The 22486-nt window shown below is 47.3% G+C and overlaps 1 protein-coding gene across 1 annotated transcript; it reads left to right on the top strand.

Moving 5' to 3' along the window:
- Positions 1–300: 300 nt before the first annotated feature.
- FLG (filaggrin) lies at positions 301–15674 on the top strand. Its single transcript, XM_088799737.1, has 4 exons — positions 301–336; positions 4167–4325; positions 4961–13428; positions 15671–15674. Exons 2-4 carry the CDS (start codon positions 4188–4190, stop codon positions 15672–15674), a joined length of 8610 nt encoding a protein of 2869 aa, XP_088655863.1. The 5' UTR covers positions 301–336; positions 4167–4187.
- The last annotated feature ends 6812 nt before the right edge of the window (positions 15675–22486 follow it).

Genomic DNA, 22486 nt, shown 5'->3' with positions numbered 1-22486 from the left:
TAGAAAGTATGAACCTGCACACAGGAACCTATGGTAATACCCAAAGGAGACCTTCCATGAAATCTCCACTTTATGGGGTTCACGTCCACCTAAATTTGGAACTTGGTCAAGCAAACATACATGAGTACGTGAGGAAGTTGGAGGTAAACACTTGTCTGTAGAGAAATAGAGGTGGAGATGTGGGTGGATCTGGGTTTGGTTAGGAATGAATCAGAGCAGCCTACAAAGGACGGGCCCTCCCTGGATGAACCTGCTATAAAAAGGCCATTATCTCAGGCCAGCAGCACCCAGCAAGTTGCTTCGGGCTATATCCTACTCGCTCTTCTGGTGAACAAAGTAAGTACGAGGGAACCCATCTAACTGCCTGCTTTGTGCTTAGCAAAGTGGAAAGGGGCTGTATGCATATGCTAAGGCAGAGAGTTCTGGAGGTTTGGGGGGTCTTCATTTTCAGTGGTACAGTTACACTGCTCCTGGAAAATGAGGGCATACATGTTTTTTTTCCAGTAGGCTACTCAAGCCTCTCTTTAGATTGCCGGATTTTCCATGTATTCATTTCTTCAACAAAGATACATTCACCACCACAGCTCCCTACTCTTGGGAAATTATCTTGTAGTGGAGGAGACAGTCAGTAATGATTAAATGAATACAATTCAAAGAGTAATGAGAACAATGAAGAAAACAAGAGAGTGATGTAGTAGGATCATGGAAGGAGAGAACCTCAGATGTGGGAAAAGAATGGCCAGGAAAGACCTATTCGGCGGATGATCTTTTGAGTGGAGATTTTAATGACAAGGCAAAGGGCAAGATTCTTAAGCAGAAGTAAATGTTTTCAAAGAACAAAAAGAAGCAAGTGTGCCTACAGCATACTCACCCAGAGGAACAGTGGGTAGACGGTAGTGTCAGAGGGCTAGACGGGGCAGGCCACGCACCGAGGGGCACAGGAGACTCTGCACATTATTTTAAGTACATGAGAAGTCATGGGACAGTATTAAGCATGGGGTAAGGTAATCTAATGTGTGTTTCTAAAACACCATTCCGGGCTGCTACGTGGAAAAAGGGATAATAAGAAAACCAGTCGGAACAAGGTGAAGGACTGCAGTTTTCGGTGAGCGTTGATGGGGATAACAGGAATAGTGAGAAATAATCTTTGCCCGAGCCCAAATCTAGCCGTTATCTATGACTCTGGTCTTACACTTATACCACGCTGATTCGCCACCATGTCCAGTCAACTCTACCTACCAGGCCTGCTAAGTACAACTGTTTGCCTCTCCATCACTATCATCCTATCCAGGTTATCACACCTATTATATGAAAATACCTGAAATTTTTATCCATTTTTCTATTGGTCAATATTTGGGTTGTTTCCATTTGGGAAAGTATCATAAACAGGGTTATGAACCTTTTGGGGCATGATTTTTGGTTATTCTTGTGTATATGTTTCTGTTGGGAATATTCCTAGGAGTCAATCGCTGGGTCTTAGACTCTGCCAAACAATTTTCGAAAGGGCTTCTGTAGGTGTATGCTCATTCCAGCACTGTATGAGAGATCCCGTTTTTCCATATCCTCGCCAATATTGGGTATTGTCAAGTTTCTTTTTTCCTTTTTGTCTTTTAGTCATTTTGGTGGGTGTAATGTGGTCTCTCGATGTAATGATTAATGGGGGTCAGAACTTTGGGCATGTTTCTTAGCCATTTGGTCATCCTCTTTTTTGTAAAGTTTCTGTGGTCCCCACTCATTTTCCTATTGGGCTGTCTGTATGTTTTCTGTTGCTTTATAAAAGGCATTTTTATATTCAAGAGCAAGCCCTTTGTTGGTTTTATGTGTGGCACGTACCCTCCCACTCTCCTTTAATAGGGTCTTTCAATGAACAGACGTGCCTACTTTTAATGCAGGTTGATTTATCAGTCTTTCTCTTCATAACTAATACTGCTTGAGTTCTATTTAAGAAGTGTTGCCCTAACTTAAGATCTTGAACATATTCTTGTAAGATATCGTCCTTTACTGAGGAGTGAATCTCAGGGCACATCAACGTTAGAGGCTAAAGAGGAGACAAAGAAAACATGCGTGGTGAGGCTGGAGAACAAACAGGAGACCTTGGGGTCTCTGAGGGAGGATGTAACCCGCTGCATAGAATCCCATAATATGTCAAGCAATAAGTGAAACGAAAATGTATAGTTGGATTTGGCAAGATGGACATTTCTTATCTGCATGAGCGTCTTAGTGGGTTTTCCAGAGAGAGAGATAATTTAAGTAAAAGAAAACAGAAGTAAGGACAGAATGTATAGGCATATCTTTTAAAGGGGTTTTGCTATTAGTGAGAAAAGACAAATCAGATGGTACTTAAAGGGACATGTCGGGTGGGGGAGAGGAACTGTTAGATCTGAGACATTTCAGCGTATCTGCTGAAGGGAACGATGCAGTAAAGAAAGGAAATTGATGATGCAGGAAAGAAAGCGGGAAACTGCAAAAGCAAAGTGCTTGAATAGGCAAGAGACAGTGGGGTCTAGGGCCCCAACAAAAAAGAGGAGCACACGCTGTTCATTGAACGAAAGAGCGGTGCAGGTAAAAGATATGGATACAAATACAGTAGGTCAGAGGTCGGATACTGGGGGAAATGAGGAAATTCTTTGCCATTGGCTTCCAAGCTGTCAGTGAAAAAAAAAAAAAAAAAGTCAAGGACATCTTGTGAGATACGGAAAGAAAGAAGCTGCTGGAATTTTGGCCAGTGTGTATAAGAGTCAGCGGAGGGAGAGCCAGGGGATATGCAAGGCGCAATGGTGGAAATTAACGATAAGGTCTAACTAAGGTAAAACGGGAGGCAAGGACATAGAGTGGAAAATGGACCATGAGGTCAAAGAATTCTTGAAGTCGGGAACAAGAGGAGGTCAGAGAGTAGAATCCTTGAGACTGAGATTTAGGAGACGGTACAATTATAGAGAAGTACAAGAAATGAAATGTCACCAGAAATAGCAGTGGCTGAAAAAATTCTTACATCTCAGAAGTGTTTTTTTGTAAAGACGCATACAATTACATATTTTTTTAAATTCAATCTTTACAATCTGTCTTTTAACCAGCAAGTCTGGCACATTTTTCAAGTATTGTAATTAATGATAAAATTATATGTATTCTATTACGCTTTTATTTTGTACTTCCTCTTTACCCTGCCTTTTCAATGCTTCTTATTTACATTTTTCCTGTCTTCTATTGAATTGATCAAGGTTTTTTTTATTCTCCTTTTTTCTGCTCTAATGGTTTAGAGGTTATAAAGTACATTCTGTTAGTGATTACCCATAAATTTATCAAAGCACATGCTTCACTATGTCATAATTTAATGAATGTCTATTTCCTTTTAAAAAATAATCCAAGGTCCATAAATTCTTTAACTCTCACTAGAACAGTCATGTCTTTCAAACTACCAGTTCATATATTATTTTAGTTTTCCTGGTTGTATAACTTCTAAAGTAGCCATTATAATGTTTTATCCAATTCATGCTTTTTTAAATTTATTGACATTCTTAGTAATTTTGTGTTCACCAGTGAGATAAGTTGAGCATTCCTTACATAGTATTCTTTAAGTAGTAAAATTAAAGCCAGTCAACAGAAAATTATTTATACTATTGAAAAGCCATTAAAGTTGGCCTATCCAATTAAAATACGGTAGCCACCATGAACTGTTGGGGAAAAAAGAAAACAAGTGAGTGAACGTTCATTGTGAGTCTTGGTCATTTCGCAAAGTGGTTTTCAGAAAATTGTCGCTCAACAAATTGATCATTCAGCAAGTTAGCTTTTACAGAATTGATTTTGGATGAGTACATCTTCCTGCTTCTGACCAGTGGGCCTTCCTAAAACCCCTGCAATGGGCCATGGCCAGATCAATCAGAGACATGAGCTTCTCTACAGCACAGGGAGGCCGATCAGCCTAACCTGCTATGAATGAGTTCCAGGCCAAGAAATTGACAGTTTGGGTAATCCAGTCAAACTTTAGAGATTTCACTGTGCAGATGGGAATCAGAACTTTTGCATGGCCACCACTTCCATTTTTAGAGCTGAACCACTTCAGAGAAGATGGAGGTTTAAAAAGAATGTACTATTCTTAATACAGGAAGAATGGATATGGCCTAGGGAACAAAATACAAGAAAAGGACATTTTTCTTTCTTCCTTCTAGGTTTACCTAGATTTCCAAAAGATGTCTACTCTTATGGAAAACATCACTTCCATCATCGACCTGTTCCACCGGTATGCAAGAACAGATGAGGAGACTGAAACAGTAAGCAAAGAGGAGCTGAAGCAACTTCTGGAATTGGAGTTTCGCCCAATCCTGAGGGTAAGAGATATTTGCCAGGATTAAAGGGTGTAGCATGTCGGTTCTGCATTAATAGTCTCACAAAGGATTATTGTTAATTTTTGTGAATTGTATCTTTTGGAATAAAACCCGACTTAACCCTCGTGCAAAACAGATAGAAATTTGTTTTCCTCTCTTTAAACCTTTATATCTATTATACACTCACAAGAGTCTGCTCACGCACTCACATACCTACACAAACACACAAGTTCTATGAAGGAACAATAATACAAATATTTAATGACAAAGACATAAATACCACTTAGTTAGGGCTTCGTACTATTTTTACTACATGAAGATTGCTAAGATGGTATGTTTAAAAGATAGCTCAATTATAAATTTTATAATATATTGATATTTAAAGTAGGAACAACAGGAACTTGGCCATCAAATCTTTTTCCTGTTACCATGTATATTTAACATTTCTTTTTTTCTTACAGCACCTATAGTTTCCTACTGACTCAGGATAAGCTAAACAATATTTTAAAAAATAACACCAGATTTGGTTCCAATTTTAAGTACCAAAAATACACATTCCCTAAATTGATTATGGATTATTCCATTAACCAGGGGCATCTGTCTAATATGTTCTTTCTTGCTGTCTACTCTCTGTGCAGAATCCAGATGACCCAGACACTGCTGATATCTTCATGGATTACCTAGACAAAGACCACAACAACAAAATAGACTTTGAAGAGTTTTTCCTGATGATATTCAAATTGGCAAAAGCATTCTATAAGTCAACCAGAAGACAAAATTTCCAAGCATCAGGACCACACCACAAAAGAAAGGGACATCATAAATCACACGCTAAAAAAGACGTAGAAGAAGAAAGACAAAAGGAAGAAGACAGAAAGAGAAAATCCAGTCATTCCAAAACAGATGGAAAGAGGGACAAAACAAGATCCAAGAGCCCAAGGGGAAGTGACAGAAAGAGACATAGACCTAGTTCTGAAACACGAGAACGAAAAGGTGAACCATCCAGACATGACGACAAATATGGCAAACAACATGATCAGTCAGGTGGAAAAAAGGAAAGTAGGTCAAGTTATGATGAAGACCAAGAAAGAAGGTATATGTCAACTGTTAGCACAATCAGAGGAAAAAGAGGCAGAGACGATGAATTTCATAATGAAAATCTGAGACAACAGTATATAAATTGGGAAGAATCAACAGATGAGGACTCATACTATGAACATGAAGGAAATACATATGGTAAAAATGATAATGAAATAGAAGAAATCGAACCACCATATTCCAGATCCAGCACTGGAGGGAGACAAAAATCTGACCACGAACAAGCTAGGGACAGCGCAAGACACCAAGGGTCCCAACAGCACCACTCAGCCTCCCAGGGTCAGGCTCAGTCTTCCCATGGTCACTCAGGATCCACGAGGACAAGCACTCACACATCTAGCCAGGGACAAGCCAGCAACAGTTCTCGGCACTCACAGTCTGGGCATGGACACTCGTCATCTGGATCCCAGACAAACAGAAACCGAGGGTCCAGTGTAAGTCAGGACAGTGAGAGTGAAGCACACTCAGGAGATTCAGACACGTCATCTGAGTATGGCTCAGGAAGGCAACATGGGTCCACCCACGGCCAGGCAGGAGACAGCTCGAGACACGCTGGGTCCCATCGAGGGCAGAGAGCTGGACAGTCAGACTCTGGAGCCACAAGAAGACAAGGATCTAGTCATGGACAGTCTGTAGAGCACTCTAGACAGTCGGGGTCTCAGCATGCAGAGACATCCTCTCGAGGACACAGCGACTCACACCAAGGGCAGTCAGGATCGAGCTCGAGGGGAAGACAGCAATCCCGGCATGACAGCTCCAGACACTCAGGAACTGGAACATCCGCAGGGTCAAGGACAAACAGACACCAAGGATCCGGTAGCAGTCAGTCCAGCGACAGCGAAGGACAGTCGGATGATTCAGGTAGACAATCCCACTCGACCCATGGGAGGACGGGGTCCAGTTCACGGCCACAGCATGGCTCTACCCATGGCCAGTCAGGAGACACCGCTAGGCACTCAGGGTCGCACCAAGGGCAGACAGCCCCCCGTAGGCAATCCGACTCTGCCCATCGACAGTCAGGATCCAGCACTACACAAACACAAGGGCGCCGCCATGAGCGGGAAGCAGACAGCTCCAGACACTCAGGCACTGGGCATGGACAAACCTCATCTGGATCTGGTTACACCAGACACCAGGGATCCAGCGGCCGTCATGACAGTGACACTGAAGGACAATCAGAAGACTCAGAGGCTCAATCGGGGTCAGCCCATGGACGGTCAGGGTCCAGACAAAGACATCAACAGCACGATTCTGCCCATGGACGCTCCCAGTCCGGTACCAGCGAAAGACAGGGATCCCGCCGCAACCAGGCAAGAGATACCTCCAGACACTCAGGATCGCAGGAGCGTCAGGGCTCCACCAGTGGACGCTCTGGGTCCTCCCAGGGACGGCCCGGATCCAGCACTGGAGGGAGACAGGGATCCCACCACGAACAAGGTAGGGACAGCTCGAGACACCAAGGGTCCCAACAGCACCACTCAGCCTCCCAGGGTCAGGCTCAGTCTTCCCATGGTCACTCAGGATCCACGAGGACAAGCACTCACACATCTAGCCAGGGACAAGCCAGCAACAGTTCTCGGCACTCACAGTCTGGGCATGGACACTCGTCATCTGGATCCCAGACAAACAGAAACCGAGGGTCCAGTGTAAGTCAGGACAGTGAGAGTGAAGCACACTCAGGAGATTCAGACACGTCATCTGAGTATGGCTCAGGAAGGCAACATGGGTCCACCCACGGCCAGGCAGGAGACAGCTCGAGACACGCTGGGTCCCATCGAGGGCAGAGAGCTGGACAGTCAGACTCTGGAGCCACAAGAAGACAAGGATCTAGTCATGGACAGTCTGTAGAGCACTCTAGACAGTCGGGGTCTCAGCATGCAGAGACATCCTCTCGAGGACACAGCGACTCACGCCAAGGGCAGTCAGGATCGAGCTCGAGGGGAAGACAATCCCAGCATGACAGCTCCAGACACTCAGGCACTGGGCATGGACAAACCTCATCTGGATCTGGTAACACCAGACACCAGGGATCCAGCGGTCGTTATGCCAGTGACACTGAAGGACAATCAGAAGACTCAGAGGCTCAATCGGGGTCAGCCCATGGACGGTCAGGGTCCAGACAAAGACATCAACAGCACGATTCTGCCCATGGACACTCCCGGTCCGGTACCAGCGAAAGACAGGGATCCCGCCACAACCAGGCAAGAGATACCTCCAGACACTCAGGATCGCAGGAGCGTCAGGGCTCCACCAGTGGACGCTCTGAGTCCTCCCAGCGACGGCCAGGATCCAGCACTGGAGGGAGACAGGGATCCCACCATGAACAAGCTAGGGACAGCTCGAGACACCAAGGGTCTCGTGGGCATCAGGGCTCCATCGGTGGACGCTCTGAGTCCTCCCAGGGACGGCCCGGATCCAGCACTGGAGGGAGACAGGGATCCCGCCACGAACAAGGTAGGGACAGCTCGAGACACCAAGGGTCCCAACAGCACCACTCAGCCTCCCAGGGTCAGGCTCAGTCTTCCCATGGTCACTCAGGATCCACGAGGACAAGCACTCACACATCTAGCCAGGGACAAGCCAGCAACAGTTCTCGGCACTCACAGTCTGGGCATGGACACTCGTCATCTGGATCCCAGACAAACAGAAACCGAGGGTCCAGTGTAAGTCAGGACAGTGAGAGTGAAGCACACTCAGGAGATTCAGACACGTCATCTGAGTATGGCTCAGGAAGGCAACATGGGTCCACCCACGGCCAGGCAGGAGACAGCTCGAGACACGCTGGGTCCCATCGAGGGCAGAGAGCTGGACAGTCAGACTCTGGAGCCACAAGAAGACAAGGATCTAGTCATGGACAGTCTGTAGAGCACTCTAGACAGTCGGGGTCTCAGCATGCAGAGACATCCTCTCGAGGACACAGCGACTCACGCCAAGGGCAGTCAGGATCGAGCTCGAGGGGAAGACAGCAATCCCGGCATGACAGCTCCAGACACTCAGGAACTGGAACATCCGCAGGGTCAAGGACAAACAGACACCAAGGATCCGGTAGCAGTCAGTCCAGCGACAGCGAAGGACAGTCGGATGATTCAGGTAGACAATCCCACTCGACCCATGGGAGGACGGGGTCCAGTTCACGGCCACAGCATGGCTCTACCCATGGCCAGTCAGGAGACACCGCTAGGCACTCAGGGTCGCACCAAGGGCAGACAGCCCCCCGTAGGCAATCCGACTCTGCCCATCGACAGTCAGGATCCAGCACTACACAAACACAAGGGCGCCGCCATGAGCGGGAAGCAGACAGCTCCAGACACTCAGGCACTGGGCATGGACAAACCTCATCTGGATCTGGTTACACCAGACACCAGGGATCCAGCGGCCGTCATGACAGTGACACTGAAGGACAATCAGAAGACTCAGAGGCTCAATCGGGGTCAGCCCATGGACGGTCAGGGTCCAGACAAAGACATCAACAGCACGATTCTGCCCATGGACGCTCCCAGTCCGGTACCAGCGAAAGACAGGGATCCCGCCGCAACCAGGCAAGAGATACCTCCAGACACTCAGGATCGCAGGAGCGTCAGGGCTCCACCAGTGGACGCTCTGGGTCCTCCCAGGGACGGCCCGGATCCAGCACTGGAGGGAGACAGGGATCCCACCACGAACAAGGTAGGGACAGCTCGAGACACCAAGGGTCCCAACAGCACCACTCAGCCTCCCAGGGTCAGGCTCAGTCTTCCCATGGTCACTCAGGATCCACGAGGACAAGCACTCACACATCTAGCCAGGGACAAGCCAGCAACAGTTCTCGGCACTCACAGTCTGGGCATGGACACTCGTCATCTGGATCCCAGACAAACAGAAACCGAGGGTCCAGTGTAAGTCAGGACAGTGAGAGTGAAGCACACTCAGGAGATTCAGACACGTCATCTGAGTATGGCTCAGGAAGGCAACATGGGTCCACCCACGGCCAGGCAGGAGACAGCTCGAGACACGCTGGGTCCCATCGAGGGCAGAGAGCTGGACAGTCAGACTCTGGAGCCACAAGAAGACAAGGATCTAGTCATGGACAGTCTGTAGAGCACTCTAGACAGTCGGGGTCTCAGCATGCAGAGACATCCTCTCGAGGACACAGCGACTCACGCCAAGGGCAGTCAGGATCGAGCTCGAGGGGAAGACAATCCCAGCATGACAGCTCCAGACACTCAGGCACTGGGCATGGACAAACCTCATCTGGATCTGGTAACACCAGACACCAGGGATCCAGCGGTCGTTATGCCAGTGACACTGAAGGACAATCAGAAGACTCAGAGGCTCAATCGGGGTCAGCCCATGGACGGTCAGGGTCCAGACAAAGACATCAACAGCACGATTCTGCCCATGGACGCTCCCAGTCCGGTACCAGCGAAAGACAGGGATCCCGCCGCAACCAGGCAAGAGATACCTCCAGACACTCAGGATCGCAGGAGCGTCAGGGCTCCACCAGTGGACGCTCTGGGTCCTCCCAGGGACGGCCCGGATCCAGCACTGGAGGGAGACAGGGATCCCACCACGAACAAGGTAGGGACAGCTCGAGACACCAAGGGTCCCAACAGCACCACTCAGCCTCCCAGGGTCAGGCTCAGTCTTCCCATGGTCACTCAGGATCCACGAGGACAAGCACTCACACATCTAGCCAGGGACAAGCCAGCAACAGTTCTCGGCACTCACAGTCTGGGCATGGACACTCGTCATCTGGATCCCAGACAAACAGAAACCGAGGGTCCAGTGTAAGTCAGGACAGTGAGAGTGAAGCACACTCAGGAGATTCAGACACGTCATCTGAGTATGGCTCAGGAAGGCAACATGGGTCCACCCACGGCCAGGCAGGAGACAGCTCGAGACACGCTGGGTCCCATCGAGGGCAGAGAGCTGGACAGTCAGACTCTGGAGCCACAAGAAGACAAGGATCTAGTCATGGACAGTCTGTAGAGCACTCTAGACAGTCGGGGTCTCAGCATGCAGAGACATCCTCTCGAGGACACAGCGACTCACGCCAAGGGCAGTCAGGATCGAGCTCGAGGGGAAGACAATCCCAGCATGACAGCTCCAGACACTCAGGCACTGGGCATGGACAAACCTCATCTGGATCTGGTAACACCAGACACCAGGGATCCAGCGGTCGTTATGCCAGTGACACTGAAGGACAATCAGAAGACTCAGAGGCTCAATCGGGGTCAGCCCATGGACGGTCAGGGTCCAGACAAAGACATCAACAGCACGATTCTGCCCATGGACACTCCCGGTCCGGTACCAGCGAAAGACAGGGATCCCGCCACAACCAGGCAAGAGATACCTCCAGACACTCAGGATCGCAGGAGCGTCAGGGCTCCACCAGTGGACGCTCTGAGTCCTCCCAGCGACGGCCAGGATCCAGCACTGGAGGGAGACAGGGATCCCACCATGAACAAGCTAGGGACAGCTCGAGACACCAAGGGTCTCGTGGGCATCAGGGCTCCATCGGTGGACGCTCTGAGTCCTCCCAGGGACGGCCCGGATCCAGCACTGGAGGGAGACAGGGATCCCGCCACGAACAAGGTAGGGACAGCTCGAGACACCAAGGGTCCCAACAGCACCACTCAGCCTCCCAGGGTCAGGCTCAGTCTTCCCATGGTCACTCAGGATCCACGAGGACAAGCACTCACACATCTAGCCAGGGACAAGCCAGCAACAGTTCTCGGCACTCACAGTCTGGGCATGGACACTCGTCATCTGGATCCCAGACAAACAGAAACCGAGGGTCCAGTGTAAGTCAGGACAGTGAGAGTGAAGCACACTCAGGAGATTCAGACACGTCATCTGAGTATGGCTCAGGAAGGCAACATGGGTCCACCCACGGCCAGGCAGGAGACAGCTCGAGACACGCTGGGTCCCATCGAGGGCAGAGAGCTGGACAGTCAGACTCTGGAGCCACAAGAAGACAAGGATCTAGTCATGGACAGTCTGTAGAGCACTCTAGACAGTCGGGGTCTCAGCATGCAGAGACATCCTCTCGAGGACACAGCGACTCACGCCAAGGGCAGTCAGGATCGAGCTCGAGGGGAAGACAGCAATCCCGGCATGACAGCTCCAGACACTCAGGAACTGGAACATCCGCAGGGTCAAGGACAAACAGACACCAAGGATCCGGTAGCAGTCAGTCCAGCGACAGCGAAGGACAGTCGGATGATTCAGGTAGACAATCCCACTCGACCCATGGGAGGACGGGGTCCAGTTCACGGCCACAGCATGGCTCTACCCATGGCCAGTCAGGAGACACCGCTAGGCACTCAGGGTCGCACCAAGGGCAGACAGCCCCCCGTAGGCAATCCGACTCTGCCCATCGACAGTCAGGATCCAGCACTACACAAACACAAGGGCGCCGCCATGAGCGGGAAGCAGACAGCTCCAGACACTCAGGCACTGGGCATGGACAAACCTCATCTGGATCTGGTTACACCAGACACCAGGGATCCAGCGGCCGTCATGACAGTGACACTGAAGGACAATCAGAAGACTCAGAGGCTCAATCGGGGTCAGCCCATGGACGGTCAGGGTCCAGACAAAGACATCAACAGCACGATTCTGCCCATGGACGCTCCCAGTCCGGTACCAGCGAAAGACAGGGATCCCGCCGCAACCAGGCAAGAGATACCTCCAGACACTCAGGATCGCAGGAGCGTCAGGGCTCCACCAGTGGACGCTCTGGGTCCTCCCAGGGACGGCCTGGATCCAGCACTGGAGGGAGACAGGGATCCCGCCACGAACAAGGTAGGGACAGCTCGAGACACCAAGGGTCCCAACAGCACCACTCAGCCTCCCAGGGTCAGGCTCAGTCTTCCCATGGTCACTCAGGATCCACGAGGACAAGCACTCACACATCTAGCCAGGGACAAGCCAGCAACAGTTCTCGGCACTCACAGTCTGGGCATGGACACTCGTCATCTGGATCCCAGACAAACAGAAACCGAGGGTCCAGTGTAAGTCAGGACAGTGAGAGTGAAGCACACTCAGGAGATTCAGACACGTCATCTGAGTATGGCTCAGGAAGGCAACATGGGTCCACCCACGGCCAGGCAGGAGACAGCTCGAGACACGCTGGGTCCCATCGAGGGCAGAGAGCTGGACAGTCAGACTCTGGAGCCACAAGAAGACAAGGATCTAGTCATGGACAGTCTGTAGAGCACTCTAGACAGTCGGGGTCTCAGCATGCAGAGACATCCTCTCGAGGACACAGCGACTCACGCCAAGGGCAGTCAGGATCGAGCTCGAGGGGAAGACAATCCCAGCATGACAGCTCCAGACACTCAGGCACTGGGCATGGACAAACCTCATCTGGATCTGGTAACACCAGACACCAGGGATCCAGCGGTCGTTATGCCAGTGACACTGAAGGACAATCAGAAGACTCAGAGGCTCAATCGGGGTCAGCCCATGGACGGTCAGGGTCCAGACAAAGACATCAACAGCACGATTCTGCCCATGGACGCTCCCAGTCCGGTACCAGCGAAAGACAGGGATCCCGCCGCAACCAGGCAAGAGATACCTCCAGACACTCAGGATCGCAGGAGCGTCAGGGCTCCACCAGTGGACGCTCTGGGTCCTCCCAGGGACGGCCCGGATCCAGCACTGGAGGGAGACAGGGATCCCACCACGAACAAGGTAGGGACAGCTCGAGACACCAAGGGTCCCAACAGCACCACTCAGCCTCCCAGGGTCAGGCTCAGTCTTCCCATGGTCACTCAGGATCCACGAGGACAAGCACTCACACATCTAGCCAGGGACAAGCCAGCAACAGTTCTCGGCACTCACAGTCTGGGCATGGACACTCGTCATCTGGATCCCAGACAAACAGAAACCGAGGGTCCAGTGTAAGTCAGGACAGTGAGAGTGAAGCACACTCAGGAGATTCAGACACGTCATCTGAGTATGGCTCAGGAAGGCAACATGGGTCCACCCACGGCCAGGCAGGAGACAGCTCGAGACACGCTGGGTCCCATAGAGGGCAGAGAGCTGGACAGTCAGACTCTGGAGCCACAAGAAGACAAGGATCTAGTCATGGACAGTCTGTAGAGCACTCTAGACAGTCGGGGTCTCAGCATGCAGAGACATCCTCTCGAGGACACAGCGACTCACGCCAAGGGCAGTCAGGATCGAGCTCGAGGGGAAGACAATCCCAGCATGACAGCTCCAGACACTCAGGCACTGGGCATGGACAAACCTCATCTGGATCTGGTAACACCAGACACCAGGGATCCAGCGGTCGTTATGCCAGTGACACTGAAGGACAATCAGAAGACTCAGAGGCTCAATCGGGGTCAGCCCATGGACGGTCAGGGTCCAGACAAAGACATCAACAGCACGATTCTGCCCATGGACACTCCCAGTCTGGTACCAGCGAAAGACAGGGAACCCGCCACAACGAGGCTAGAGATACCTCCAGACGCTCAGGCACTGGTTATGGGCAAACCTCATCCGGATCCAGTAACACCAGACACAAGGGTTCCGGTCTTAGCCCAGCCAGTGGTAGGCAGGCTGGAAGTGTCAGACCTATTTCTAGCCATGTGGGATTCTGTGACAGACTTGTATACGTCAGTGATTTTACAACATCTAACATATCAGACAGTTATATAGAGGGTGTGTCAAGCGATATTTCTGAACAGGGCGGATACAGTCAGTCTCCTCGATACTATTACGATGAGTGAGAAGCCACCAGAAAAGTAATTAAGCCAAGATTATTAAAATCTCCCAAGAAATCAACTTTGAATCAGGAAAGTTTATGGTTTCACTAAGGTTTTCTTTTCTTATCTTGTGTTTAAACTTGTTAGGTTTGTTTTTTCTGGTGATAGTTTCCCTGTATTCTCTATGAACTTTGGAACTTTATAATTAGGAAATGGTGAACATGAGAAAGCAACATCATGAAGAGTTGAATTTAGAAAACTATGAGTATTTTGGGTGATTGGGGTTCAAGTAAAGTGGGTTTGGGGGTGTTTTTTGTTTGTTTGTTTGTTTGTTTTTTGAGAGAGGTTAAAATTTAGCACTTTTCCAGATTGGTACATTAATCTTTACCAAAAATATCAAAGGAGTCAAAAACACAAAATCAGTGCTCCGGAGGCCATAGCTGCTACATAATATCAGGGCTCGATACACATGCTTCTGTCAAGCTTCTATCAAACTATGTATTATTCTGCATTCATTAAAATCACCTTGGTCACATAGAACTCATAAATGTAAACTGTATGAAAATTAAAAAATAAACAATTGATCCTATATCATAGTTTTTGCCTTCTGTGCTTATTTCTCCTAAACCCCAAAGAATCACTTCCCCATGGGTAGAATTACACCTTTTTCCTTGATCACTGGAAAAGTATACGACCAAATGCTAGTTACACACCATGCCAACGTAATAAAGAGTGCACAGAAGGAAGTATTTAATCAAATCCTATATTTTTCTCCAACATAATCATTGTTCCACATCGTCACCTGCTGGATGGACAAAGGATTAGCTCAGAGGTGAATAGCCCCATAAGTATCGCAAGTATCGTCAGACATCAACCCAGATGGCTATTAGCTAAGTCAAACCAAGATCAGGAAGCAGGAATTACTGAATTATAGGTCTTTCTTTTTTAAAGAAAAAAAATTTACTGGGGAACAGTGTGTTTCTCCAGGGCCCATCAGCTCCAAGTCGTTGTCCTTCAGTCTAGTTGAGGAGGGCGCAGCTCAGCTCCAAGTCCAGTTGCTGTTTTCAATCTTTAGTTGACAGGGGGCGCAGCCCACCATCCCATGTGGGACTTGAACTGGCAACCTTGTTATTGAGAGCTTCTGCTCTAACTGACTGAGCCATCCGGCCTCCCCTCCTGCAAATCAGCAGCAGCTTGTTGTCTTTACTCTAGTTGCGGAGGGCGCAGCTCACTGGCCCATGTGGGAATCAAACCAGTAACCCTGTTGTTCAGAGCTCGTGCTCTAACCAACTGAGCCATCCAGCCGCCCCCTAGGTCCTTCTTCCAAAGACACTAGAAGATGTTTTCCAATGGAAACTAGTGAGAACAGAGAAATCTTGGAAAAGGAAAGCAATTAAGGAAATGCTCTCTTGCCCAGGAAGAAAACACATATACCTCATGACCTAGCCCATGGATGATGAGATTAAAGAAATAGTAGATATGTGAACAAATTTCTACCATTAAAAGGAATATCCCTCTGTGTGTCCGTACCCAAATCTTCCTTCTCCATAACAGGTGACCGGAAGGGGTACTAGAGGTGATCCAAGGCCGTGTTCACATTTGGCAGATGAGTCTGTCACACAAACAGTCTATAACCAAAGTCACAAGAGCTCATGTCCTAACTCTGTGCTGAGTGCTTGTATAAGCGCACTTACAAAAGCTGTCTTTTTTCACTTTTACTTGAATACATCAAGCTAAAGTGAAATTAACTGTCAAAGTTTAAGTGATCCCCAGTGTGGACAGGGGCTGAACAAAAAGCCACCGACAAGCTCATTTTCCTCAGGAGCCCCAAACGATATCATGTCTGCGTGTGCTCTCCACGAGCCACTCAAAAGGGACAGGAGCCCCATACTGGTTTCCTGCTTCCCTGTTAAAGTATTATCGCTAAGTTCTCCTATGAGCTGCAAATCCAGGAGGTGCCCAACCTGCAGGCCTCGTTGAGTTGCCACAGACACAGGTATAGAGAGAATGCCTCTCTCCTTTCTGGGACACAATTTGCCACCTTGCCTCCAGTGTCACAACCAGCTAATTCAGCTTCCACCGGAGGCCTTTCTCTAGCAGATCAGGCCTAACTGACAGTCTGAAGAATTCAAAGTTAGAATGAGGGAGATAGTGCAGACCTAGCCCAACGGAGGTGGAGGTGCTGACGGAAGGACACTGACAGACCTTACCACAGACATAACCAGAGGTGGACACTCCACCAAGAAACTTGCAACGTTTTGTGTGGAACCCATCAACAAACAACTGAAATTGTTTTCGTTCACAACCCTGTCCACTCAGGATAGAATTACCAGACACTCCTTTCTGCTAGCTAATAGAAAACCATTTGTCCAAAAAGGTGCAAACTTGACTCCATGGGAACATTCCAGACCGTAGTTTTTCTCTGTCCTCCTAGGTATTTCCCATCCCTAAGTGCCCTGAGGTGTAGGAATTCTAGGGTGAGGGCTGGGAAAACAGTCTGCAGGAGATAATTTTTGAGAATTAAGCAGGGACCAGATCATGGAAGCCACAGTAAGGACATTAGATTTTTTAAATTATGGTTAATTAATTAATTAATTAATTAAAATATACCAACTTATCTATTTTTTTAAAACTTAATCCATTTTTAAGTGCACAGCTCAAAAATGTTAAGTGTATTCCCACTGTTATGCAATCAATCTCCAGAATTTATTCATCTTGCAAAACTACACTGTTTGCCCAAAAATAAGACCTAGTCGGAAAATCAGCTCTAATGTGTCTTTTGGAGCAAAAGTTAATATAGACCTGGTATTATATTATATTATATTATGTTATGTTATATTACATTACATTACATTACATTATGTTATATTATATTATACCTGGTCCTGTATTATAGTAAAATAAGACCGGGTCTTATATTAATTTTTGCTCCAAAAGACACATTACAGCTGACTGTCTGGCTAGGTCTTATCTTCAGGGAAACATGGTAAATCTTGTTATACCCATTAAACAAGTCCCTATTTCTCCCTCCTCCATTCCCTGACAATCACCATTCTACTTTCTGATTCTATTAATTTGATTACTTTAGAGTCTTCATATAAATGGAATGATAAAGTATTTGTATTTTTGTGACTGGCTTATTTCAGTCAGCACATTGTCAAGCTATAGCATCCATTTAAAATAAAAACACTCAATGAAATGGGTACAGGAGGAAAATAGCAACATCATCAAGGCCACATATGACAAACTCTCAGCTAAAAGTGTCCTCCGTGATGAAACACTGAAAGCTTTTCCTCTAAGATCAAAAACAAGACAGGGATGTCCACTCTTGCCACTGTGATTCAATACAGTACTCTAAGTCCTCGCCAGAGCAATCAGGCAATGAAAATTGGGAATGAAGAAGCAAACCTGTCATTATTTGCAGATGACATGATTCTATATATAGAAAACCCTATCGACTCCACCAAAAACCTATCAGAAACAATAAACAAATACAGTAAAATTGCAGGATACAAAATTAATATACAAAAATCTGTTGCACTCTTATATACTAACAGCAAAATCAGAAAGAGCAATGAAGAAAATAATCCCATTTACAATCACAACAAAAAGAATTCCTAGGAATAAACTTAATAAAGGAGGCGAAGGACCTGTACACTGAAAACTATAAGACATTGTTGAAAAAAATTGGAAAAGACACAAAGAAATGGAAATATATTCCATATTCATGGATTAGAAGAATTAACATTGTTAAAATGGCCATATCACCTAAAGCAATATACAAATTTAATGCAATCCCTATGAAAATCCCAATAGCATTTTTCACAGAAATAGAACAAAAAAATCCACAAATTTTTAGGGAACCACAAAAGACCTTGAATAGGCAAAGCAATCCTGAGAAAAAAGAACAAAGCCAGAGGTATCACATACTATCTGCCTTCAAACTATACCATAATACAAAGCTACCGTAACTAAATCAGTATGATAATTTGCAGGAAAACAAACACACAGACTAATCGAACAGAACAGAGCGCCCAGAAATAATCCCACACATATATGGGTAACTAATTTTCGACAAAGGAGCCAAGAACATACCATGGAAAAAGGAAAGACTTTAATAAATTGTGCTGGAAAATTGAAAAACCACATGCATAAGAATGAATTTAGACTGCCAGCTGATGCCATATACCAAAATTAACTCAAAATGAATCAAGCTTGAATAAGACCTGAAAAAAAAAATACAAAAAAGAAAACATAGGCACTGAACTTATGGACCTTGGTCTCAGAAGGGTTTTTGTGAACCTGACCCCAAAGGCAAGGGAAGTAAAAGCAGAAATAAATGAATGTGACTATATCGAACTAAAAAGCTTCTGCATAGCAAAAGAAACCATCAACAAACAAAAAGGCAACCAACCAAATGGGAGAGGATATTTGCAAACAGTATCTCTGACAAGGGGCTAATATCCAAAATATATAAAGAATGCATACAACCCAACAACAAAAACATAAACAATATGATTTAAAAATGGGCAGAGGACCTAAACAGACACTTTTCCAAGAAACACTAACACAGCCAACAGATATATGAAAAGATACCCAACATCTCCAGTTATAAGGGAAATGCAATCAAACCCACAGTGAGATACCATCTCATAACTGTTAGAATGGCTATTATCAAGAAGACAAGAAACAAGTGTTGGAGAGAACGTGGCGAAAAGGGAACCTTCATACACTGCTGGTAGGAATGTAAACTGGTGCAGGCACTCTGAAAAACAGTATGGAGGTTCCTCAAAAAATTAAGAATACAGCTACCAGATGACTCAGCAATCCCTCTTCTGGGTATCTACCTGAAAACTTTGAAAACATTTATTCATAAAAATATACGCACCTGTGTGTTCATTGCAGCATTATTTACAATAGCCAAGTTATGGAAACAACCTACGTGTCCTTCAGTGATCGCCGGGTAAAGAAGATGTGGTACATATACGTAATGGAATATTACTCAGCCATAAAAAGGTGAAATAGCGCCACTGCATAAGTTGACAAGAAACATTTAGGAACAATATACCTTTCTCTGTCCTGCTCCATTAACCCACTTTACTGATGGTAAGAACTGGTCCAAACGGGCAGAGAGCTAAGGCTGGAGCTTTGGAGAAGAAAAACATTTATGAACAGGCCATGGAAGAGGAGCCGCCCCCAAAAAAGCTGTAAAGGGCGTGAAAATCAGATATTAAAGGGCCGAAGAGTAAATGGAAGATAAGGGGGTCAGACACAGGGAGCGTTCCCTGCTCTTTCAAGGAATTAGGTTAAGAAGCGATGGAAAGAGTTAGATAATGGGGATAAATAGGATGACAATAATTCATCATCAATGCTTCCTCGCAAGCCTTCTCCTTCTCATTTATGGCTTTTCCTAGCGTATGACACCGCCATATACGCAGTCGTCCCAGCCGGAAGCCGTGGTTACCTCCATTCCCTCCTCTCTCACCCGACTGATCTTCCTGATTAGACTTCATCTCCCTACAGTCTAGTATTGACGTAGCCGTGAGTCAGATAATGTCACTCCTCTGCTCAAACCCCATGTCATAAATAAGCCAACTAAATAGTGAGTTAGACGTGTGTCAAACAGAGTGGTCAGGATGGGCCTGATTGAAAAGGTAACATCTGAACAACGACTGGAAGAAGACACAAGATAAAGCCAAATGGGTATCTGGAGGAAGAGTATTCCTGAGAAAGCCAATTCCTAAGGAAGGCGTGTGCCTGGAGGACGTGGAGAATAGCAAGGAAGACGTATCGCTAACTCAGAGTCTATGGGAGGAGACTAGGAGAAGAAAAATTCCGAGAGGAAACAGAGGCCCAATCAGTGTGATACTAATTACACTGACACTCAAGCCCCCCCCCCCACACACACACACACACTGGAGCTTCCTGTGGCACCTGCCACGCCAGCAGGTTTCTGTACCACCTCTATGACACGTGACGGGTCCCTGGGAAGCACTTCCAATCACTCTCCTCCTTCTTCCTGCTCTGGTGGACCAGGCCTTCGTGCAGAAGCCTCCAGACGGTAGGAACTAAGGGATACAGGCTATGAACGGCCAGGCTAATAAGAGCATGAGGCCGCAGGTTAAGGAGAAGGACAGAGAAAGATGCTGACAGAATACGTGAGAGGATACAAGTAAGAACGAGCTCTGTGTTGCGAGCATCTGGGCATGTGTGGGGTCTCAGAGGGGAAAGAGAAACAGCTGAATAGGACACAGATACTCAAGCACAGAACATTGCAGGGCCTGGGCCTAGAGCTAAAAGATGTGTCACCGTGCCAGCCGCATCCCCCAAAGAACACATGCGAAGCTGTAAGATTATATCAGATCCATTTCTGATGTATTGAGATAGGAGGGAAAAATGACCCTTGTACCTGGGGAGGAGGAAAGGGAGTGAAGTGCTTGGTGACCCCCTTACACATTATCGCTAATTTCTTTTGACTCCACTTACCCCAAAATCGTGACCAGCAACATCCCGTGCTTGTTATGTCCCTATTTTTTACGTAGTTTCCTCATTCATGGAGACTGAGCTCCAGAGAACCAGCAGAAATTGCTTTGCAGGTGGGAGTGAGGGAAAAGAAGAGAAAGGACGAGAAAGAATTACTGCAGAATTTCCCGACCGCCCAGCAGGTGGCGCTGCAGGAACATCACCCTGCCTTCCAGCTCAGGGCACGTGCGTGCCCAGGGGCGGGACGAGAAATTCCCAGTTTCTTCATCCTTACCAGTTTCATTGGTTGGTTGCTTGCTTAGTTTTTTGTTTTTGTTTTTTTTTTTTTAGGTCAAACACTCCATTCCTCAACAACTGTCCTCCAACCCTCCCTCTTGCAAGACATGACTCATCCCCAGTCCCCATCTATTCCTAGGCAGAAGCAGTCTTCCCCATTTAATAGCTAAGTGACTTGAAACAAGTTACCTATTTTCTCTGAGCCTCAGTGTTCTCATCTGAAAAGTGGGGGTAACAATACCTACAGCAAACAGTTGTTGTGAGGGTTAATAAAATGACACCCAGGCACACAGCACTGTGCTTGGCGAACGGAGAAGAACAAACATGTCCTTTCTTCTGCCGACACAGGGAGGCAGTGAACAGCCTAGAACAGCCTAGAACATAACACATATCATAAGAAATCTCTTCTCCTGAACCTTGTCATCTCCAAAGGGAAAACCACTAATCAAACTCACGAGAGGGGCTCTTCAAGCCCCACGGTGTGGCTATGGAACACATACTCTGGTAAAATCCTGATTCTCGGTTTTGGAAAGGACAAGCATCTAATCCAACGCTTCCATTAGGAATTCTCAAAAGGGCACACTCAATATGCCTCTTGTTTTCACGGCACAAACCAAGAAATAAAGGTCAACAAAACTCAGGTGGGTGCTATTAAGAGGATATTCAGAAACTAAAGCACTGAAAGGATTAAAACTGCTTACGTGACACCTGAAAGTTTCCAACATACCCTTGACAATAAACTCAGTGACTTCACAAACAGCTCGTTGCATTTTCAGCCAAGGCAAATGTTAAAAATTCCTCCCTTAGATGAAGTCAAGATTTACTTCCCTCTCCTGAGCACCCAGAGGTCCCTCGTTCTGTTCCTTCCCCTGCCACCTCTCACGCCAACATTCCCAGATAGACATGCACATGTTTCTCTCTCACAAGAATTAGTGGTTCTGATGTCCCCTACTTGTCAGCCTTCTCTTCCATCGGACGCCCCTCTCCTGGCGGCAATCCCTGACAAGCAAACACAGAAGGCCAGGGGTGGCAAACGACAGCCCACAGGCCGAATCTAGCTCATCACCAATTTTTGGATGGCCCACAAGCTAAGAATGGTTGAAAACATGATGACACGTGAAGTTATATGAGATTTAAAGGTCAGTGTCGATAATCATAGCCATGCTCATTTGTGTACCTATCATCTATGGCCGCTTTAGGGTGCAAGAGCAGAGTTGGGCAGTTGCAACAAAGACTACCTGGCCCACAAACCTATAATATTGACCCTCTTGCCTTTCCGGACAAAGCTTGCTGGCCCCTTGTTCAGGGAACACGGGCCCCGAGAGCACGTTCACCTGAGTCGTCTGCCCTGTGTGGCAATAGCCAGCTCCTGCAGGAAATCGGCCTTCACTTAGCAAATTCCACCTCCCCTGCACGCCCACAGCCTCAGTCACACCTTTAGAAAGCTCGTTCCTCTGATGAAGCACGACAAGCTGGCCCAACTCAGGTGTCCACAGCACGGCTGGAGCCAGACTCTGCAGCCCTCCGGGGAATGCTCAGAGGAAAACGCATCGCCTGAGAGTGGGTGGGTTTTGAATCGTGTGATTTACCATCTGCCAACAGTTGCTACGG

This window comes from Rhinolophus sinicus, chromosome 7, assembly GCF_057876585.1.
Source record: "Rhinolophus sinicus isolate RSI-liver-muscle chromosome 7, RSI-T2T, whole genome shotgun sequence".
NCBI lineage: Eukaryota > Metazoa > Chordata > Mammalia > Chiroptera > Rhinolophidae > Rhinolophus > Rhinolophus sinicus.
This window is presented reverse-complemented; position numbering and strand designations above follow the sequence as displayed.

Excerpts from the sequence above, each read along its gene's own strand:
- FLG (XM_088799737.1), top strand. The coding sequence starts at position 4,188 with ATGTCTACTCTTATGGAAAACATCACTTCCATCATCGACCTGTTCCAC. Across the intron at positions 4,326-4,960 it reads AGTTTCGCCCAATCCTGAGG|AATCCAGATGACCCAGACAC; the intron begins GTAAGAGATATT and ends CTCTCTGTGCAG.